General features: G+C 51.5%; 1 protein-coding gene across 8 annotated transcripts in view; it reads right to left on the reverse strand.

Annotated features, from left to right (window-relative positions):
• lrba (LPS responsive beige-like anchor protein) overlaps positions 1-19,672 on the reverse strand; it is a 218,787-nt gene that overhangs the window by 136,181 nt on the left and 62,934 nt on the right. For all 8 annotated transcript variants that reach the window (XM_034291054.1, XM_034291050.1, XM_034291052.1 and 5 more), the window contains exons 26-34: positions 18,999-19,179; positions 17,298-17,428; positions 16,488-16,595; positions 15,963-16,104; positions 15,244-15,607; positions 6,803-6,954; positions 4,884-4,944; positions 4,431-4,564; positions 3,597-3,658 (exon numbers count right to left, since the gene is read on the reverse strand). In XM_034291054.1, the coding sequence (XP_034146945.1) occupies positions 3,597-3,658; positions 4,431-4,564; positions 4,884-4,944; positions 6,803-6,954; positions 15,244-15,607; positions 15,963-16,104; positions 16,488-16,595; positions 17,298-17,428; positions 18,999-19,179 (1,335 nt within the window). The remainder of the gene's footprint in view (positions 1-3,596; positions 3,659-4,430; positions 4,565-4,883; positions 4,945-6,802; positions 6,955-15,243; positions 15,608-15,962; positions 16,105-16,487; positions 16,596-17,297; positions 17,429-18,998; positions 19,180-19,672) is intronic.

Raw genomic sequence — 19,672 nt, forward strand, 5'->3', positions numbered from 1 at the left:
CGGCATTATTTATGAATCAGATGTTTGGAGTGGAAACCTCTAAGTGATGCAGTCCTACCTCGGGAGATCTGCCGGACCGTGCAGCCAAAGAAATGGCAAATTAAGGGTTTGGCGTCTACGACCCAGGGCCTTATAACGGGAACCGCGGTCCGAGAGAGGACTGACGGACTGCGAGATGACGAGGTCTTGGAAAATGATAGCCGTGTAAAATTCAACGGGGTTCAGTGTTGTATCCTTCGCCAGCAAATACCTCAGAGGAACGGGATGTGTTGATACTGCACTTGGGGAGCTGCCCTGCAGCTAACCCTCCTTTCTCCCATCTCTCGCTGGGAGTCGGGGGAAATATTACAACGTAGCGTGGGTGAGATTCTCAGACTCCAGGTGCAGCTCCTCATCACTACAAGAGGGAGACCGTCACCCGGGGACGCCGGAAAAACCCGTGACCTCACCGCGAACATCCTCTTAACGCCACACAGCACAAGGCAGCATGCTCACCCCTTACTACCCGGGACCACTCAACCTCTTCGTCGGGGAAACCCAGCATGAACCAAACAGCACCGCGTTACGGCCGCAAGACCATCACTCTGGTTTACCCTGATCAATACTGACCACAAGTGAGCACCAAGCAATAGACCGGTAAAACACCACTCGGGCAGTTAATGTCTTTGAGCGCCGATCAAAATGGGTGTTTAATTGGGTGGAGGAGCAGCGTGCTTCACAGAGGGGCACTATCAAACGGCGGTTTAGCATCCCCTTCTCAACGCCGGGCCGGAGTCACGCCGTCTCTCGTGCGAACCGTGATTAAGAACTCCTCGGTGTCCCCAAGCCTCTCGACCTCCGACCCCGGGCCCACTCAGTCTCAGCCTCTCAGGAAATTAATTAGAAACGTTGAGGCACGGCGGCTATCGCGTAGCACCATCGCGGATAAGAGGGATGAGATGAGAGAAAGAATGATCAATCAAAATCTTCTCAATCTCCTCCCCTCAGCACTCCAGGCTCGCTCATCGGGGCCTGCGTTCTTAAGATGGCCGCCGATTGAGGACGCTTCCTGTGGGGTTCAAGAGCGTTTCCTGTCCCAGAGGGCCCTGCGGCTGGGCTACATAACGCCATCAATCACCTCCCTGGAGGAGGGAGGGAGGGACAGAGAGAGGGAGAACAGAGGTTCACGCAAATCACAGCAAAAAAAAAGAATTATGAAAAAATAATTATCACCACATCACCAGTCTGGCTGGAAGGTGACATTTAGCCTAGGGAAGAAAAATAGACCTTGTTTTCAGTCTCTTTGAGCCCCCCGTTCCTCTTTTCATTTTCCTCTTGCTCTCTCGTGGTAGGTAGATCATATCACCATACTCCAAACACTGCCCCCTCCTGCTCTCATCCCCTGCTCTCATCCCCTGCTCCCCTTCACACTACAATAAAATTACATTTGCATCGGCTGTGAGAGAATTTGGTTGGATGATTTACTGAAGCAATCAACGACATCTTTTCCCAGTCCCCTTTTCCATACAGAAAAATGGGAGAGAGAGAGACGAGACATACAGGGAGAGAGCGAGCAGTGGGACTGTATTCCAGGGACCTCTCGGTCTCGGTTGGTAATCACCAGATTCTGCCTTTGATTAGATTAGCATTAAACAACACCCTGACAGATATGACAAATAGGTGCATTAGAGCATGTCGCTTACTCTCCTCGTTCTCCTTTCTCTCCAGGTGGACCAGGGTTCAGTGCCCCCCCCCCCCCATGTCCCCAACGCCACTCGCCCCACCAGCCCAACAACACCAGGGTGGATGTGTAATCTCCCCACGTTACTTTTCTTTTGGAGAATAAGTGAAGTGAATAATGGGAAGTGAATGGGATGGGGGGGGGGGGGGTGCTTTTCAAATATAAACCGGATAAAACAGTACGGCTGAAGAGAGAGGTGTCATTAATCACCCCTGTTTTCCGGATGTTGTTGTGGTGGTGTTGTTGTTGTTGTTGTGTTGTTGGCGAGTGGTGCTGAAAACAGCAAACCAGTGTTATGCTAACAAACAGGGCCTGGCGGGGAGGTGGAGCTATCATGCCCTCCGGTGCTGAGAGCATGTGTCTCACAACTGTGGGGGCGGGACTATGTGATTACATTCCCGGGACGAGTTAGCGTACGCTCAAAGGCTTACCAATGAATACGGGTATGTTTGGAGGTCTCTATGCGCGCGTGTGTGTGTTTGAGTGTGAGTGCGTGCCCCCCTGCACACCCGCTGAGAATACATGTATGTAAATGTCCGCCATGTCGTGGCCCCAGCCTGTTCCCGGCTTATCTACAGGAGACACGTGATCTGAACACAGCCTACTGACAGGCCGCCCAGTGATCTGAACACAGCCTACTGACAGGCCGCCCAGTGATCTGAACACAGCCTACTGACAGGCCGCCCAGTGATCTGAACACAGCCTACTGACAGGCCGCCCAGTGATCTGAACACAGCCTACTGACAGGCCGCCCAGTGATCTGAACACAGCCTACTGACAGGCCGCCCAGTGATCTGAACACAGCCTACTGACAGGCCGCCCAGTGATCTGAACACAGCCTACTGACAGGCCGCCCAGTGATCTGAACACAGCCTATTGACAGGCCGCCCAGTGATCTGAACACAGCCTACTGACAGGCCGCCCAGTGATCTGAACACAGCCTACTGACAGGCCGCCCAGTGATCTGAACACAGCCTACTGACAGGCCGCCCAGTGATCTGAACACAGCCTACTGACAGGCCGCCCAGTGATCTGAACACAGCCTACTGACAGGCCGCCCAGTGATCTGAACACAGCCTATTGACAGGCCGCCCAGTGATCTGAACACAGCCTACTGACAGGCCGCCCAGTGATCTGAACACAGCCTACTGACAGGCCCGCCCAGTGATCTGAACACAGCCTATTGACAGGCCCGCCCAGTGATCTGAACACAGCCTATTGACAGGCCCGCCCAGTGATCTGAACACAGCCTATTGACAGGCCCGCCCAGTGATCTGAACACAGCCTATTGACAGGCCGTCCAGTGATCTGAACACAGCACCTGCTATGATTCCGTCATTTGTATTCATGAATCCTCCATCAGCGCCACACTAAATAAACTTGGCAACAAAACGTGACAAAGGACGAGGGGAGGTGACTGGGGGGGGGGCACGATCCATGCAGAGTAGCATCAAATCTGCATCGGCCCCGGTCATCCGCTTGGCCCCGGCCTCGGGAGACGCCCGGAGCGAGGCTCGGGGGTCAGAGGTGGACGGACAGGTCAGGGACCCTTGACCCGGAGACCAATATAGGCGGCCATTAAAGACGCCCGCTCTCTGGTCGGAAAGAGTGGGCGCCGGGGACGGGTTGAACGCGGAGAGGCCTGAGGGGTGGTGCGCGGATGAGATAAGGAGGAGAGATGGCCTCATCCGTCCCCTTCGCTACCGCCGTCTCGGATTTACGGCACTCAAGGTGAGGGAGATAAGGATGGTGACTCAGATAGAGGGAGAGGAGGACAGAGAGGTAGAGGTGGGGGGGGGGGGGGGGCAGAGAGAGGTAGAGAGGGCAGGGTTAGGGAGAGACGGGCAGAGAGACACATGAAGACACAGAGACTTGCCTGAGAACAGAGCAGCATGACCAGCTCCACCACGGAGCTGCTGGACTTCATGCACACCAGACCTGGGAAAGGAGGACCACAGGCACATTACTGAACGTCCACACTGAGACACCGTGAAACACCAGCCAGCGCGCTGGGGGTGGGGGGGGTGGGGGGGGTGACCCGACCCGGGGACATCTGCGAGGGGTGAGTATTGACGGGGCCTAATGAGTGGACATGATGTTACTGTAAAGTTATACACACAGGCCTTGTATTACAGGCCAGAACGTGACCCAGCATATGTCCCATTGATCCGGAGCAGAGAGGCTCTGGGGTTTCGGGGTGGGGGGGGGGTGTTTGGGGGCACAGAGATCTCCACTTTTTCAGGTACTCTGCTCTGAAACAGACACTTATACACCCCCCCCCCCAACCCCCCCCCCAGCTATCAATCAACTTTCCATTTTGTTTGGTGGCAGCAGACATCCCAAACACTCCTATTAGTGGAGCTGACCTCCGACCCAGGCCTTCCTCTCAGTAGCCAGGCTAAAATCAGAGAGTTAAGGCCGATCCTCTCCATTACATCCTTCACAGGCCCGTGTTTCGTTACCACAGAGCCCGTTTCAGGGCTGTTTGGATCAAGGGCCCCTACGTCAAATGACCCGTCATTAGGGACCGTGGGCAACCTGGGGCCGAGCCCCTGGGCTTCGGAAACCGGTCAACTTTAGACTTGTGCGTTGTTGTTGTTGTGATGACAATAAATTACAATTAATTATTAAGATGATAATTAAACTGTCACACTGCAAGTGCAAGTGTGTGTGTGTGTGTGTGTGTGTGTGTGTGCGCACATGTACTCACTGGTGCCCTCGATGAGCAGCTCCTGTCCGTGACTGCCCAGCAGTGTGCGAGACAGGAACGGGGCGAAGTCCACAAAGATCTCCCTCAGTAGAGGAGCAGCCTTCTCCAGAGCATGTTCCAGCCTCTCGGAGATGCTGAGGGGGGAAAACATTGACAACACACACATTACAACGCCAGCTCGGCGGGGACAACAACATACGGGCCTGCTTAAACAGGCAGAAGTGACCGGACTGGGATTTAGCCAAGAGACGTCCGCCAGAGCCACAGGCAGTTTGTGAAATATCCCGCCAGATCAAAGCACGGCTTATAAATGAGTATTGTTGTTGAGGAAATGTAAGGAACGGCGTTAAGCAGACTGGCTGGACAGCAGAGACGACGCGGATGTGCTGATGGTGCAGGCCACCGTCCAATGGACTTGACGTGTGTGTGTGTCTGTGAGATGTGATGAATCACCTCATGTTGGGGGTCACTGGGGACAGCGTGGGGACAGATGGCAGGTTGGAGCTGGCTGTTCCTGGAGGAAACCAGAGAGACTCATCATTAGACTAACACACACACACACACACACACACACCTCCTCCTCCTCCTCCTCCACCACCACCACAATGAAGAGAGGAAAGGGAGGGGCATAAATCTGGTTTCTGGAGGGAATAATCCAATGGTAAATCGGTAGCATCGGTGTCATGAGACCGGCAGTGGGACAGGCCAGTCCAGCCCCCCCCCCCATCCCAATATATTACAGTAGTGAAGGAACGAGTGGCTCCATAAATCTGTTACAGAGGGGTTCCATTCAAATGTTCCACAATGGGAGGACGGGGGATTTATGGTGAAACGGGACCAGAGCGTATGAAAACAGTGCGGCGCGATGTTCTGCCGCTAGATATAGGATGATATAGAGTTGGTACCATACGTCTTCCTCTCACTTAGATATTCAGAGGCATAGATCATACTCCTGTATGGCCTAATTAACGCTACATTCATCAGAACACATTCAAGCCGAGGGGTTTGTCCTTGCAAGCGTATTTGCAGGGCTTTCACTTCGGCTACGGCTGTTCCCCCCGGCTTCTCTTCGGACACACGCTGGGCTGAATCGTTACCAGCCTCCTGCCGAAGTATGAGAGTGAGCAGAACATGTGTGTGTTTTTTAAATTAACATGTTTGCCCCTCGTTGCTTTTGGCGGACACTCAAGATCTCTCAAAAATGGACTCTTCAGGCCAGTTAATGAAATGACTTCCAGGTGTTTTACGACAGCGTCCTTGCGGCAGAGACACACAAGTCCACAGTGTCTACAAAAGCACGACGTCTGATTGATCTGGTCATAAATTCGATTTCACCGTCGCCCGTAAATTCCATAATGCCCAGCTGAATAAGTGGAGCGGGGTCCTCTGCTGTTCGGCGGGCTTGTTTGGCCAGCCGTACGAGCAGGTCTCTGGGCAGGGATAACTCTCAGAGGATGACAGGCTATGGTGCGGACTGGAACGAGTGTGTGGGGACGTGGAGGTGCTGCATTGGCCCACTGAGAAACTCTGGATGGACGTGAGAGTGGAGGAGCAGATTAGATTATCTTTAACAATCCTCCGCTTGGCTTCTCTATTACGCACACATCACTAATACAGACACACACGGCGACGTGACCGATCCCGTCAATAGGCGCGGTCGCCAGTGTTACCACACTGCCACAGTGGCCCAACAGACCGACCGTCTCCAGAGGAGAGCGCTACTTGACATCATCAGCTGGAAAACAGGGATCCCCAGCACTCTGGTTCAGCCGAGCTCGGTGTTTAGGCAATAACACGGATAGGATGTGGTTTAACGCAAAAACCTACACTCCCACAAGTCCTAAATAATGCATTAATCACATCCCCTACGTACTTCGCAGTTCCACAACGAAGTCCAGGGCTGAGCCGCCATTACCGCCGTGACATGGCTACGGCCCAGCCCGACCCAGAGACACATCCCATTGACACGCGGTAAAAGACAATACTTCAATAAGGTTTCCTGTGGGCCGCCGTCGGAGAGCGCCGCCCCGAGTCTGCCGGTGAGAGACGTTCTCCCGGAGCACCGTGGCCCCTCCCCGTCAGCCGAGCTCCCTGGCAACCGGATTACGACGGCGCGGAAGGGGGCTGTCCGAAACACTGACTCATGAGCGTCAGCAGCGGAGGAGACAGCGATCGTCCAACGCGATGGAGGCACAGGGGCCTGGAGGACGGCGTTGTTGTCGAGGGGGGGGGGGGGGGGCTCATACATTTATCGAGAGCGGGGGCGGCTCAGCACGGCTGTCTGGAATCTCTGGGGAGCATGACACTTCTCCGGCGGCATGACGTTGCTGGCGCCACGACCTCGTGCATTCCCACACATCACACACACTCACCTGCAGCGGACGCGTCGGCCGCGGCGTTCTGAGGAGCGTCGCCCGTGGACACCACAGCGACGCTGTTGACCGGCGTCCCGGACGGTGGGACAGGCGTGGAAGAGCCAGGGGACGAGGCGGCGCCAACTTTCTTGGGAGCCACCCTTACGCTTCTGTAAACAGGAGAGAGGCGTCGTCGTTAAACTCTGCCCGGATATTCATTAAGACACACATACATTATTTATTTATTTTTAAATACCACACCCCCACCACCCTCCACCTAGTGCTAACTCCTCTACAAGGGGGGGGGGGGGGCAAAGCTCAAGACGTGTGTCTGCCAATCCGCAGGTCCGCAAGCTCTGCAGCTTCACTTGGAACCAGGGGGTTCTCACCTGCACGAGCGCTAGAGGTGAACGCGATTTAAACACCGGCCCACAACGGAGGCCGTGACCCACAACACAGAGGTCCCCTAAAGTCCATTCTTAAGCCGGCTAAAGAACGAAGAAACATCAGGAAATGAGTCCTCCATCCACGGACATCCTACTTAAAGTGTAGCACCAATAACGACGAGGTCCACTTAGCAGGCAGAGAGTGTGAGGTGATTTACAAGTCCTAGGCTCGTTACAAGAACGAAATCACAACAGAGAAGCCCATTTAGACAGCGGAGATCCATTAGAGGCCTGTTTCCCTGACACAGAATATTCAGTAATGGCTGCATCCATCTTCCATCTAATCGATGGGCTCCCCGTGGCACTCGCTCAGCCAATCGCACGCATGCGCGGCCGCTCGGTCAATCAGTCGGCAAACTTTGTGATTTATCAGCTTTGCGGTCCAATAGAAACGGAGTGACAGGATGTCCGTTCTGGGTGGTGGGGGAGGGGTGCGGCATTTTAGCCCAACCCCCCCCCCCCCCTCCCCCCGCCCCCCCAGCAGCCTGGCCGGCGGGAAGGAGTGGAAACAGCATCTGGATAAAGTTGTCAGTCTGAACCAGTCCTCGTGATGGACAGTGGCCCTATCAAAGTGAGCCTGGTCTGTCTTATCAGTGCTGACACAAGGGTCTACCTACTGCTCACGCACGCACGCACGCACGCACGCACACACACACGCACACACACACGCACACACGCACACACGCGCAAATAGAAGGACAGAAACCTGGCGTGGGCATCAAAGCAGAGCATGGCTGATTTAAGAGGGCAGATCGCACACATTGGGCTGAAGTTACCCTGGATGTTCAACACTGACTCGTTCTGACCCGGCACTGATATACGCATTTACCCTGAATACATCCATGCCTCTCTAGGTAAAGTTACATCCGCCCCAGCTGTATCTACACTGCTCAAAGAAATGAAGGGAACACCGAAAAATGACGCATCGGGTCTCGATGAAGGAAATATATTAAAGACCAACATCTTTACTGTACATCAGGTAATTCCTGGAGAATAAAATGACATAACGGTCAGTGGAAACCAAAATCACCAGCCGATTGAGGGCTGGATTCAAACTCACACAGAAAATCGAAGGAAACAATCGCAATTACAGGCTGTTCCAACTTGCGTGAATTTCATCACGGCAACTCATAATGTGACTCAGTAGTGTGTATGGCCCCCACATGCTTGTATGCACTCTCGACACATCTGGGCATGCTTCCGATGAGATGGCGGATTGGTGTCCTGGGGGATCTCCTCGCAGACCTAAATCAGAGCATCAGTGAGCTCCTGGACAGTCTGAGGTGCTACATGGCCATATTGTATTTACAGAAACAAAGAATCCCAGAGGTTCTCAATTGGATTCAGGTCTGGGGAACGTGAGGGCCGGTCATCTGGCACCAACAACCATGCCACGCTCAAAATTGCTTAAATCACCTTTCTTTCCAATTCTGACATTCAGTTTGGAGTTCAGGAGATTGTCTTGACCAGGACCACAGCCCTAAATGCATTGAAGCAACTGCCATGTGATTGGTTGATTAGATAATTTAATTGAGAAATTGAACAGGTGTTCCTAATAATCCTTAAGGTGAGTGTACTTCCTAACTGGACAGATTGATATCCCTGAAGTTTAAGTGAATTGGTGTTATACTGTGATGATTACATGTTCCCTTCATTTTGTTGAGTAGTGTACTTCAAGTGCCTTCAATTCCTCTGTTGACATGGATTGACACGCACAAGATGTCTTATTTTCGTCTCAGTGGTCATTTTCGTTTAATGATGAAGTGACAAAACCATGACCGAGGTACAGCACGCCCATCTGCAGTTGACATTTTCATTTTCTGTCCCGTGAAATACGCGAAGCCTGGTTTAATTAACCGACATATTTCTGACCAGTAAAAGAGGGAAGTAGCGGCGCTAGTCAATTAGCTGTGGCTAATCGCTGTCCCTTAACGATTAGCATGCCGCATAAAGACCATTCCCTACTGTATAATACACACAGCACTCATAGGGAAGCCTCCTTGAGAACTTGGAGATTGTCTGCGGTTGGAATTTACTCTATAGTTCACTTGGGGATTGAAAAGCTAGTCAATCCTTTTTGACAACCCCCCAGTGGAATCTGAAAAGTGTTCCGGTCCTCCTTTGCAGTCCAGAATATTTCCACATCAACGAAAATGCTGCCAGCAGCCACCATGGCAAGGGCTTTAAAATGGACGAACATTCTAGACCCGGCAGGACAAGCGTTAATGCAGACCTATTGGTCTACTCCACGCCACGCCAGGAGGGTTTTGCCGTATCTAGGAGCTCTGGTCAGATAGTGAGTAGACGGTGGTGGCGGTCAGTATCAGGGGTGGTGCTGACACCAACCACCCTGGGAGAGAGGTGCCGACAGGGAGACAGGGAGCAGTCAGAGAGGCTGGGTTTGGTGCAGCTCATAGCGAGGAGACTATGTGCGCACGTGTGTGTGTGCGTGTGTGCGTGCATGCGGGGCATAAAGCAGTGGAGGGCCAGGTTAGGGTGTTTGGTTCCCCATCTGTTCCCAGGCAGCCATGGCTTTAAATTATTCAGTAGGTCATTAGCTTCACTTATCGTCGAGCCAAACGCCCCTGTCGATTAATCAGCCGTCAGAGCAAGAGCCTGGCTGTTACTGTTAAACCCACGGCCGGGAGGACTCTGGGCCTTGGGTTTTTTTTGGGTCGGCGGGGCCTGAATTATTTAGTGGCTTTAACCAACGTTGGGTTGTAAACACAACGATTCCAGTAATCTGTGCTATTCCAGTGTGAAGTCAAGGGGCGCTCATGGGGCTGTGTGTGTGTGTGTGTGTGTGTGTGTCCACGCACAAGTCAGAGAACGTGTGTGGATGAAGGCTGTTTGCAAGCAGCAGTGCTGAATAGAGGCTGGACTCCTCGTCATCCTGAGCGTTAATCTTATGGCTTATTCATTACCAGGAGGCTGTCTGTCACCGATGCGGTGCGGCTTTGATCTCATTCCCGGCAGCTCTGTGCCTGTGAACACGAGGGAACAACAGCCTTAATCTTCACTGTCCAATAAGGACACCCTCGCCGTCTACCGCCGAATCTCAGACTTTCAGCACTTCCTGTGCCGTCCCTGGCTTTGATTGGTGGGTAAGGCAGAGAGTGGGCAGGGCCTTGACAGCAGTGATTGATGAGAGCAGCGTAAGGCCTGAGGACAGCTGGGGTGGAGAGGAGGGTGAGGAGTGAAAACGGAGCACCCGCCATTCCCTGAACAGGAGGACGTGGGCCACAATATGTTCCGGAAACACCCAGTGCCTCACAGCACAAAGACACCTTAGCTTGAAGGCAAAAGAATTCAAAGTCATTACCATTATTTGGAGTCATCTTTAAAAGACACTGCCCCTGCAGCACGTTTTTTCTTCGAGGCTCAAGCCTCTGAATAAGGCTACAGGCATGTTTCGGTGTGAAGCTGAAACGTGCCTGTAGTATGTGGGCAAGTCCAGCAGCATTCAAACCAGCTAAAAGCAGACTTACCGCTGAAGCACGCAATATATGTAAACCCCACTGCTATTCCGCCTCCCATAGATGACACTGTTTACTAGGGTTCTGGTTAACATCAGCAAATATTTGCAGACTTTCCGTCATAACAGGAGCATCTCTGTGAGACAGATGTACGCATCGGTCTCTCCGCCTAGTGAATAAATCAGAGTGATACTTCACCCTTGACCTTGGCCATTTTTATCTGGGAGATCCTGCTTTTTCCGCACACAGGACTCGTAAATTTGAAGCCCCCGGGATGGTTGTGAGGGGGCAGGCCCGTCGGTTCCCATGTCTTGGTGTAGGTGTCGGTGTAGAACGTTGGTCTGTCCACCCGGCTGTCACTGCGAGATATGCAGGACGGGACATGATGACAAACGGCTGCTGGAGTGTTTGAACATGAGGTAGATCAGTCGGTCGAATAAAAAAAAAAGTTTGGAAAATCGCACGCCTGAGTGAAAATGTATGTGTTTAAAGATATTACAAACAAAATACAAATGTCAAACACGCCTGAACTCAAACCACAACCTCTCATTGCATATCAACTTTAACTGAAAATGTATATGCCGCTTTGAGGACAGCAGTATCCCTCTCTGTGGTGCCACTCGCCAGACTGAATCTGTGGTAACCTAACATCTTTACTAGCAGTTGTAAAGGCCGCGGGATCCTTTTCTGATCACAGGTTGCAGATAACGGTTGATTGCGTGGTGGAACTGAAAAGCTATTGAACACATGGCTGACGTGAGGTACACTCGCTGCACTTCACGGTACACATGGGCATCTGAGCTGAATTCCAAACACATTCGTTGACAAAGTGAACTGAATTTAACAAATTACTACTTTTAAATAATTTATGAAACTAAGCACAAATGTTTACATCTTCTTATGCAGAAAAACAGATCTACAAATTCAGAAAATTCCAGACACTAGCAACCTACAAAGGACAGGTGTTCCCGCCATTTTCAGGACAAGAGCTGAATGATAGACACCCAGAGTAGACTCTAGATCCCGTGATGTTCCTTTGAGATACCTACAGTCCTCTCTTGCCTCACTTGGCCTACGGAAGGAAGAATGCTCAGCACTCAAAAATAATATCAAGGCTAAACTGATGTTTGCCAGAACTACATGTATAGAACAGAACTACATGGAGCAACGTTGTCTGGAAAGATGACGCCATGTTTGACAAAAACAAAACATTTCCCTGGAACAGAAGAATCTCATATCAACTGTAAAGCATGGAGGTGGTGGCATTATGGTTTGGGGCTGCTTTGCTGTCTTAAGGACAACTTGCCATGAATGAGTCAATAATGCCAAACTTCTTATGGAGAATATGAGGCCATTCATCAAAAAGCTGAAGCTGAACCGAACATGGATCCTGCAACAGGACAATCATCCAAAACACACAAGAAAAGCTTCAACTGAATGGCTCATAAAGAAGAAATGGTGGGTTATGTAATGGCCGGGTCAAAGCCTGGATCTAAATCTTGTAGCGGGCAGTGCATGAAAGACTGCCCTTGAACATGACAGCTGAAGCAGCACTTTAAGTAAGATTCGGCGGGGAAAAAAACCCTCTGTCGATGTAAGAGACTCAAAGACAGTTACAAAAATCAACTACACGAATAAAATAAAAAACAGCTTTTAAATCTAGGGGTGTAGTCATATTTTTTTAGACTGAATTTGCATTTCTGTTCTGACTTTCGATTAATAAATTATTGCAAAGAATAACCTTTAACTGTCATTTGTTAAAATAGGTTGCTTTGTCTGTCAATAGTGTCCAAATATGTAAAAAAACAAATGCATATATTTTTTACACCCAAATGTCTCTAAATTTAATGCTGCCAATACTGTTGAACTCTGACTAACACTTCAGAAAAGACATGAGATATATCGCCATTGAGGCATTGATTCAGCAGTACCATCGCAGCTAAAAAGCATCAGGAAACAACGGCATTAACCAGAGACTGAAAGACAGAAAAAGAGACAAAGAGACAAAAAAGAGCCAGAGACACAAAATAGAGCCATCAACACAAAAAGAGCCAAAGAGAGGCAGAGTCCCAACATATCAGAACACAGCATATAAGAGACCAGGAGCCATCAAGATAACCAGGCACCTCAGAGCTAGAGGACTGGGGGGAGGCAGATCCTGGTGGGAGATAAGAGAAGGACCAGGGGAGGTGTGTGCTGGCGTGGGAACCCCCAGCCACCCGGGCTCCATCTCTGGGTTAGAGGGTCTGGCAGCACTGGTGTCCAGGGGGTCTGACTAGGTCCCTGTGGTGAGGTAGAGCTGTTTTACCATGTTCTCCTCCACTCCACTCTCCTCTTTCTCCTCTATGATAACTGTCCCAGGAGCCCCTCTAATCCCACCAGATATGAGGAGTGCCCGGAGACCTGACAAAGCATTCCACAGATAAAGAGGCAGAGGGCCCAAGGATCACAGGGATGTCTCGGAATTCCCACAGAATGGGAAAGGAGGGGTGTTTTGGGGGAGGAGGGGAGGTGGGCGGAGGCATGTGCCTTGGCATGGGAAGGTGTCTTTCTTTCTTTTGCAGATCTTGTTCTCACTATCTGTCCTCCCCATCTCCTCCCTCTCGTCTTCACCACTGGAACAATACAAACCAGACCTCGTCCTCAGCCTGTCTGTCAGCTTTATTTCACTTAGGGATGTCTGTATAGGCTTATAACTTGTGTACACACACACACACACACACACACACACACACACACACACACACACACACACACACACACACACACACACACACACACACACACACACACACACACACACACACACACACACACACACACACACACACAGATCAGACAGACCCACACAGAGACAGACAGATCAGACAGACCCACACAGAGACAGACAGACAGACACACACACAGAGACAGACAGACAGACACACACACAGATACAGACAGACAGACACACACACACACAGAGACAGACAGACACACACACACACAGAGACAGACAGACAGACAGACACACACACAGAGACAGACAGACAGACACACACACAGAGACAGACAGACAGACAGACACACACACACACACACACACACACACAGAGACAGACAGACACACACACAGAGACAGAGACAGACACACACACAGAGACAGAGACAGACAGACACACACACACACAGACAGACAGACACATACACAGAGACAGAGACAGACAGACACATACACAAAGACAGAGACAGACAGACAGACACACACACACAGAGACAGACAGACACATACACACACACAGAGACAGACAGACCCAGACCCACACACACAGAGACAGACAGACCCAGACCCACACACACAGAGACAGACAGACCCACACACACAGAGACAGACAGACCCACACACACAGAGACAGACAGACCCACACAGACCCACACAGAGACAGACCCACACAGACCCACACAGAGACAGACACACACACACAGACCCACACAGAGACAGACACACACACACAGACACACACAGACACACACAGACACACACACACAGACACACACACAGACACACACAGACACAGACAGACACAGACAGACAGACACAAACCGACAGACACAAACCGACAGACACAAACCGACAGACACAAACCGACAGACACAAACCGACAGACACAAACCGACAGACACAAACCGACAGACACAAACCGACAGACACAAACCGACAGACACAAACAGACAGACACAAACAGACAAACAGAGAACCCCTTTTGTTCCCACTGTATCTGATCCACTCATCTCATCAGACCTCAGGGGATGCAATTTATACTTCCATCTTCTCTTCCCTTTGTCAAGTACCAGGAATATAGGCAGAAAGGCAGGAATATAGGCAGAAAGGCAGGCAGGCAGACAGACAGGCAGGCAGACAGGCAGGCAGACAGGCAGGCAGACAGGCAGAAAGGCAGACAGACAGAAAGGCAGACAGACAGAAAGGCAGACAGACAGAAAGGCAGACAGACAGAAAGGCAGACAGACAGAAAGGCAGGCAGACAGAAAGGCAGGCAGACAGAAAGGCAGGCAGACAGAAAGGCAGGCAGACAGACAGCTTGGCCAGTTGTCCAGACAGACAGAGAGAAACAAGGCCAGAAAAGAGAAGTCATTAAATATCGGTGACATGGTGAAAAGAAACAGCTTCCTGCTGACTGCCACAGACTGGTCTTTGAGAAGTCTCTCCTTTTCGCACTCAGCCTCTGGCAGAAGCCCTATTGTTTTGATGTGTTTTACTGAAGACAGGTACTTTGTAGCCCTGTTTGTTTGTGCTGAGAAGCTACGTCAACAGCCAACCGGCAGCTGCAGGGACAGAGTTGATGTGACGGGGCTTTGGTGTGATGCTTCAGCTTAGCCACCTTCACCTGTTTTTGATGTCATACAATTTCAAAAGGCACTTTGAAAAAGGTTGGGGTTAACAGACATGAGGATGTGAACCCGGGGGAGCTAGCTCAGATATAGAAATCAGCCATTGAGAGTCTGGCCCCGGATTCTAAAACCCACGTGGCCAACTCACCTGTCAAAAGATCTGAACTGGTTAGGGCTTTCTCCCATAGCAGCTCCCAGGAACGTCGGAGGCAGCAGGCTAGGATCCACCATGATGTCATCAGCAGGCGCCGAAACCAGGCTGCGCAGGATGTCCTTCACATTGACATTCTTCCCGGCCCTGGCGTCTCCCTTGAGGGCATCCTGGCCCCTGTGACCCCTGACCTCTGAGGAGAGGGTGGACAGAGCCTCTGAGACGGCGTCAGGGCCCTGGGCGGTGGAGTTTGCCCCGGCAGGGGTCATTGAGGCGTGGTCTTCCCCGGGACCAGAGACACTGCGTCGCAGGGACGACACGCCGCTATCCGGATCGGGACCGCCGGAGACGACGCCCATATCTGAGGGGTGCAAAGGTCAAGCAAACGTTAAGTAAACATTACCATCGACACACAGCAACATTTTACAATATTAGAAGCAACGTTTACAATGTTGGAACCACTGGCTCTGATTACAGTACATTCAAGAATTGCCTTTTATAAAAGCCTTTTTTCCCCACATACATTTAAGACACTTAGCGGACATTCCATAGGGTTGAAAGCCTTGCTCAAGGGCACCAGATTTTTCACCTTGTCCACACAATCCTCGACAGCTGCCTGCCCACGCCAACCCATTTCAACATCATTAGTTGTAACAACGTGCTTCGGTAGACACCCAGCCTAAACCCCAAGGCGTGCGCATGGTGTCGCATTTTACCTGCACTCCGGGTGGACTGGCTCCTCTGCGGTTGTTTCTTGTCGTTCTGGGGCTCCAGGATGTCTCTGTATTTTGACACCATGAGGACAGAGATGAAGTAGACCACGGCCAGGGCCAGGAACTGAGCCTGCTTACTGTCATCCTGGGAAAACACACAGAAACTCAGCCAACGCAGGGGAACGTGTAGCCGCCCGGCGCGCCGTCTCAAGGAACAACACAACGGGATCCCAACACAACGGGATCCCAACACAACGGGATCCCAACACAACGGGATCCCAACACAACGGGATCCCAACACAACGGGATCCCAACACAACGGGATCCCAACACAACGGGATCCCAACACAACGGGATCCCAACACAACGGGATCCCAACACAACGGGATCCCAACACAACCTCCATCCACAAGCAGATGCTTGTATGTTTAAAAAAAAAACACACACAAAATAAGAAAAAATAACAACAACAACAACAACAACAACGAAAACATAGTAGACATCTTCCCCCGACTTCAATCGACTCACAATGTCTCTGAAGACCACGGCTCGGAGGCGGTTGATGTCCATGTCCTGAAGAAGTCGGTCCATGTCGCGGATTGGCGACATCCCTCCCGTCACCACGTCCACAGGGCTCTGCGGGGAGGGGGGGAGGGGGGGCAAGTGGAACAGCTGGCACACGTGACTGAAATACCAGTTGGCATCGCGCAACCCAAACGGTCGGGGACTGTCACTCAGGCAAGGCCCGCCAGGACATCTCGTCCCTGGCCCACAAACAGGGCAACGTCTTCCCCCGTCCGGCAGTTCGTTCCACATCCCCCGGAGACTGACAGACTCTTAATATAATGGGTTTACCATAGAGCCACTCGCTGAATTATAAATGAGATTTCACACGCTGGTTTCAGGAATAAAAACATGGACTTTTTTTTTTACTGGAAGTCGCAATATCAAATCAAAAGGGCAACCGTGACAAAGGGCTGTGTCTGGTGCAGCATAGCGGCAGGCAGAGTAATGCGATAAGATACGAGCTAACGCAATAATAACGGCATGCTATTGTAGGTGGAGGACAAAGGGGCTGTGGTTTACTGTACCCCCCGCTGCGTGGTGAAATAGTAGGGCGCAGCACGACAAAGGACGACCGCAACTTAGCGCAGCGCTCGCCTTTGACCTGACTACGTCAGCCGCCGAGATCCGTAAATGGGTTTTCAGAGGGCTTTTTCTTTATGTTTGGAGGGTGGGGTGGGGCAGTAATGATTCCTGAGATGACAAGAGAGGAAACGGAGGGAAGAGAGAGCAGGCAGAGAAGCGGCTGGGGGCGTCCGTGTTGATTCTACTTGCCTGCGCTGGCACGGACTTGGCTGCTCCCATGAGGCTCGGCGTGGACTGCTGGCTGCGGGCACTGTCCTGGCTGGGCATGAAGTGGGAATGCTGCTGACACTCCAGACAGTTCCTCACAGCCATGGCACAGACTGCAGGGAGGTAGAAAACAACGAGGCCGTGTCAGAGGGGCCGAGAAAGAACCGAGGAACAAACAACCAAAGAGGCTGAGAAGACAGGGGGGGGAGAGAGGGGGAGAGTAGGATCACCCGGGAAAGAAGAGAACGCCCCAGGAACAAGGTCACGGCCCCAGCCCAGCTGGACACCGACATCCACTCACCCAGCTCCCCGCTTCCCCTCCAGGGTCATCCCCGTCCCCCCGTGTCCCAAACCTGCCCGGGCCTCATCCAATAATGGATGACGACAGGGTAACCAACTAACCAACTTCCTGGCTCCTGCCACAGCAAGAGGCACTTGACTATTTTTAATCTGATATATTGCATTCGCCGCTTTCTGTTTAGCCCCCCCCCACACACACACACAAACCTTCCTTTTAGTTTCCTCCCTGGTTTCTGTACTTGACATTTGACGAATGTTAACTGTGAAGCGTTTAGATTAGAGGTGGAATTATTCCATCTGGAATGGACTGGGGTTTTCCATTAAGGCCTCCATTCATTTGGCCATTTTTATAAAGGCAACGCGTGCGCGTTTAGAGTGTGTGTTTGTGTGTTTGTGTCTGAGGGGGTCCTGTTACCCCCTGAAACCTTGTTACAGTCTACCCAAATCAGATTACTCTGCCGGCAACAGGGAGAGCATACCTCATCAAAAATTCATCTCATAACGGCAGCTCCCTAAAAGCAGGCTCGCACAACGACAGCATCGCTCTCCATGGAGCTCTCCGGCAACGGGAAAAACCAGGAGGCCCGAATACGACCGGCAATCATCTGAACAAGGTGCGCCAACAGGACGGCCATTTTGTTTACTTGCAGCTTTGTAATGAGCATTTAAGAGCAGAAACAGATCACGGCGCGCCGTCCATTATCCAAACAGCAGAGATAACGACAGCGGTTTAAATCACAGCAGATAGGATTTCTACACCACAGGGCTCAGGAGGTGGATGAGGGGTTGGATAAAGTGACTGGTGTACTTTAGTGCCAAAATAAAATGAATAATGCAGCACATCCGAAGGATCTTTTATTCAGCTTGAGCAAGGCAGCCACATCGGAGCTGTCACTGGGTTACTTTAATAGACTGAAACACGAGGCAGAGAGAGGGAGGGAAAATGACGGAGAAGGGGAGAAAGGGGGGGGGGGGCAGAGAAGGCCTAGGGCAACAGCCAGGACCATTACGGCGAATCGACTAATCATAGGCAGCCATTTTAGAGTGTTGCAGCGCACAGGGGTTATAATAACAAGATAAGACAGGGCTGATAGGAACAGAGAGAGGCAGAAAGAGAGGGAGTGAGACAGAGAGAGAGAAAAAGAGAGCAATAGTGAGAGACAGCTAGAGAGGAGGGAGGGTGTACCATGCAGAGATTGGATTCCTGCGGATACTACAGCCGGCTGCAGACCGTTATAAGGAAGAGGATCGGGAAGACGGACTGGAAGAGTGGACGGAGAAGGAACGAGAGGAATGAAACAAGAGAGAACAGATGGGAAGACCGGAACAGGAAGAGGGGACAAGCAGAGGAAGGCAGCGTTCCGGAGGATCTTCCAGACATACCCAGGCGAAGGCACTGTCGCAGAATCCCCCCCGAGGACATGTTCTTCTCGGCCTCGATCTCCGTGAAGTTCAGGGACGAGGCAAAGATGAGAACGTCCACCAGGTTGATGAGACGCCGCAGGAATGTGACGGAGGCCTCCACCTCCAAGCCCTGGGACGGCTCGATGTTCTCCAACTCGTGCTGGGGGGGGGGGGGGGGGTGAAGCAGAGACAACGCCGTCACAAACAGTGCCGTCACGTAGTTAGTCGGTTTACAACGCAGAATCAACGTTCCAACAGAACTCCCTGTTGAAACCAGTTCAGGACCAATTGCACTATTTCCATTTCAGATATTAATCAGATTAAAATCTCATTGAACCCAATTCCAATCCGTCTAATGCGACGCAATTTAATTAAGATGTTATTGACCCGGGTGAGGCCACAGCCATCATTCCAGACTGGACATTGTTTCCAGTCTAAATGATGAAGGGAACGGTATAGAGGGGGTCCTTCAGGCATTATATTACACTAGAGTGCTACTGTCACTGGGGGTCAGACAGTGCAAAAACACACTAAGCACGTTACCAGGGGCTAACTATAGTCTAATGTCATTGGAGAAAGGTCAACGAGGATGGATGATGTCGATAACCCTTCTGTAGATGGCCACAGACACACACACACACGCACGCACGCAC

The sequence above is a fragment of the Esox lucius genome, chromosome 25 (genome assembly GCF_011004845.1).
Source record: "Esox lucius isolate fEsoLuc1 chromosome 25, fEsoLuc1.pri, whole genome shotgun sequence".
Lineage (NCBI taxonomy): Eukaryota > Metazoa > Chordata > Actinopteri > Esociformes > Esocidae > Esox > Esox lucius.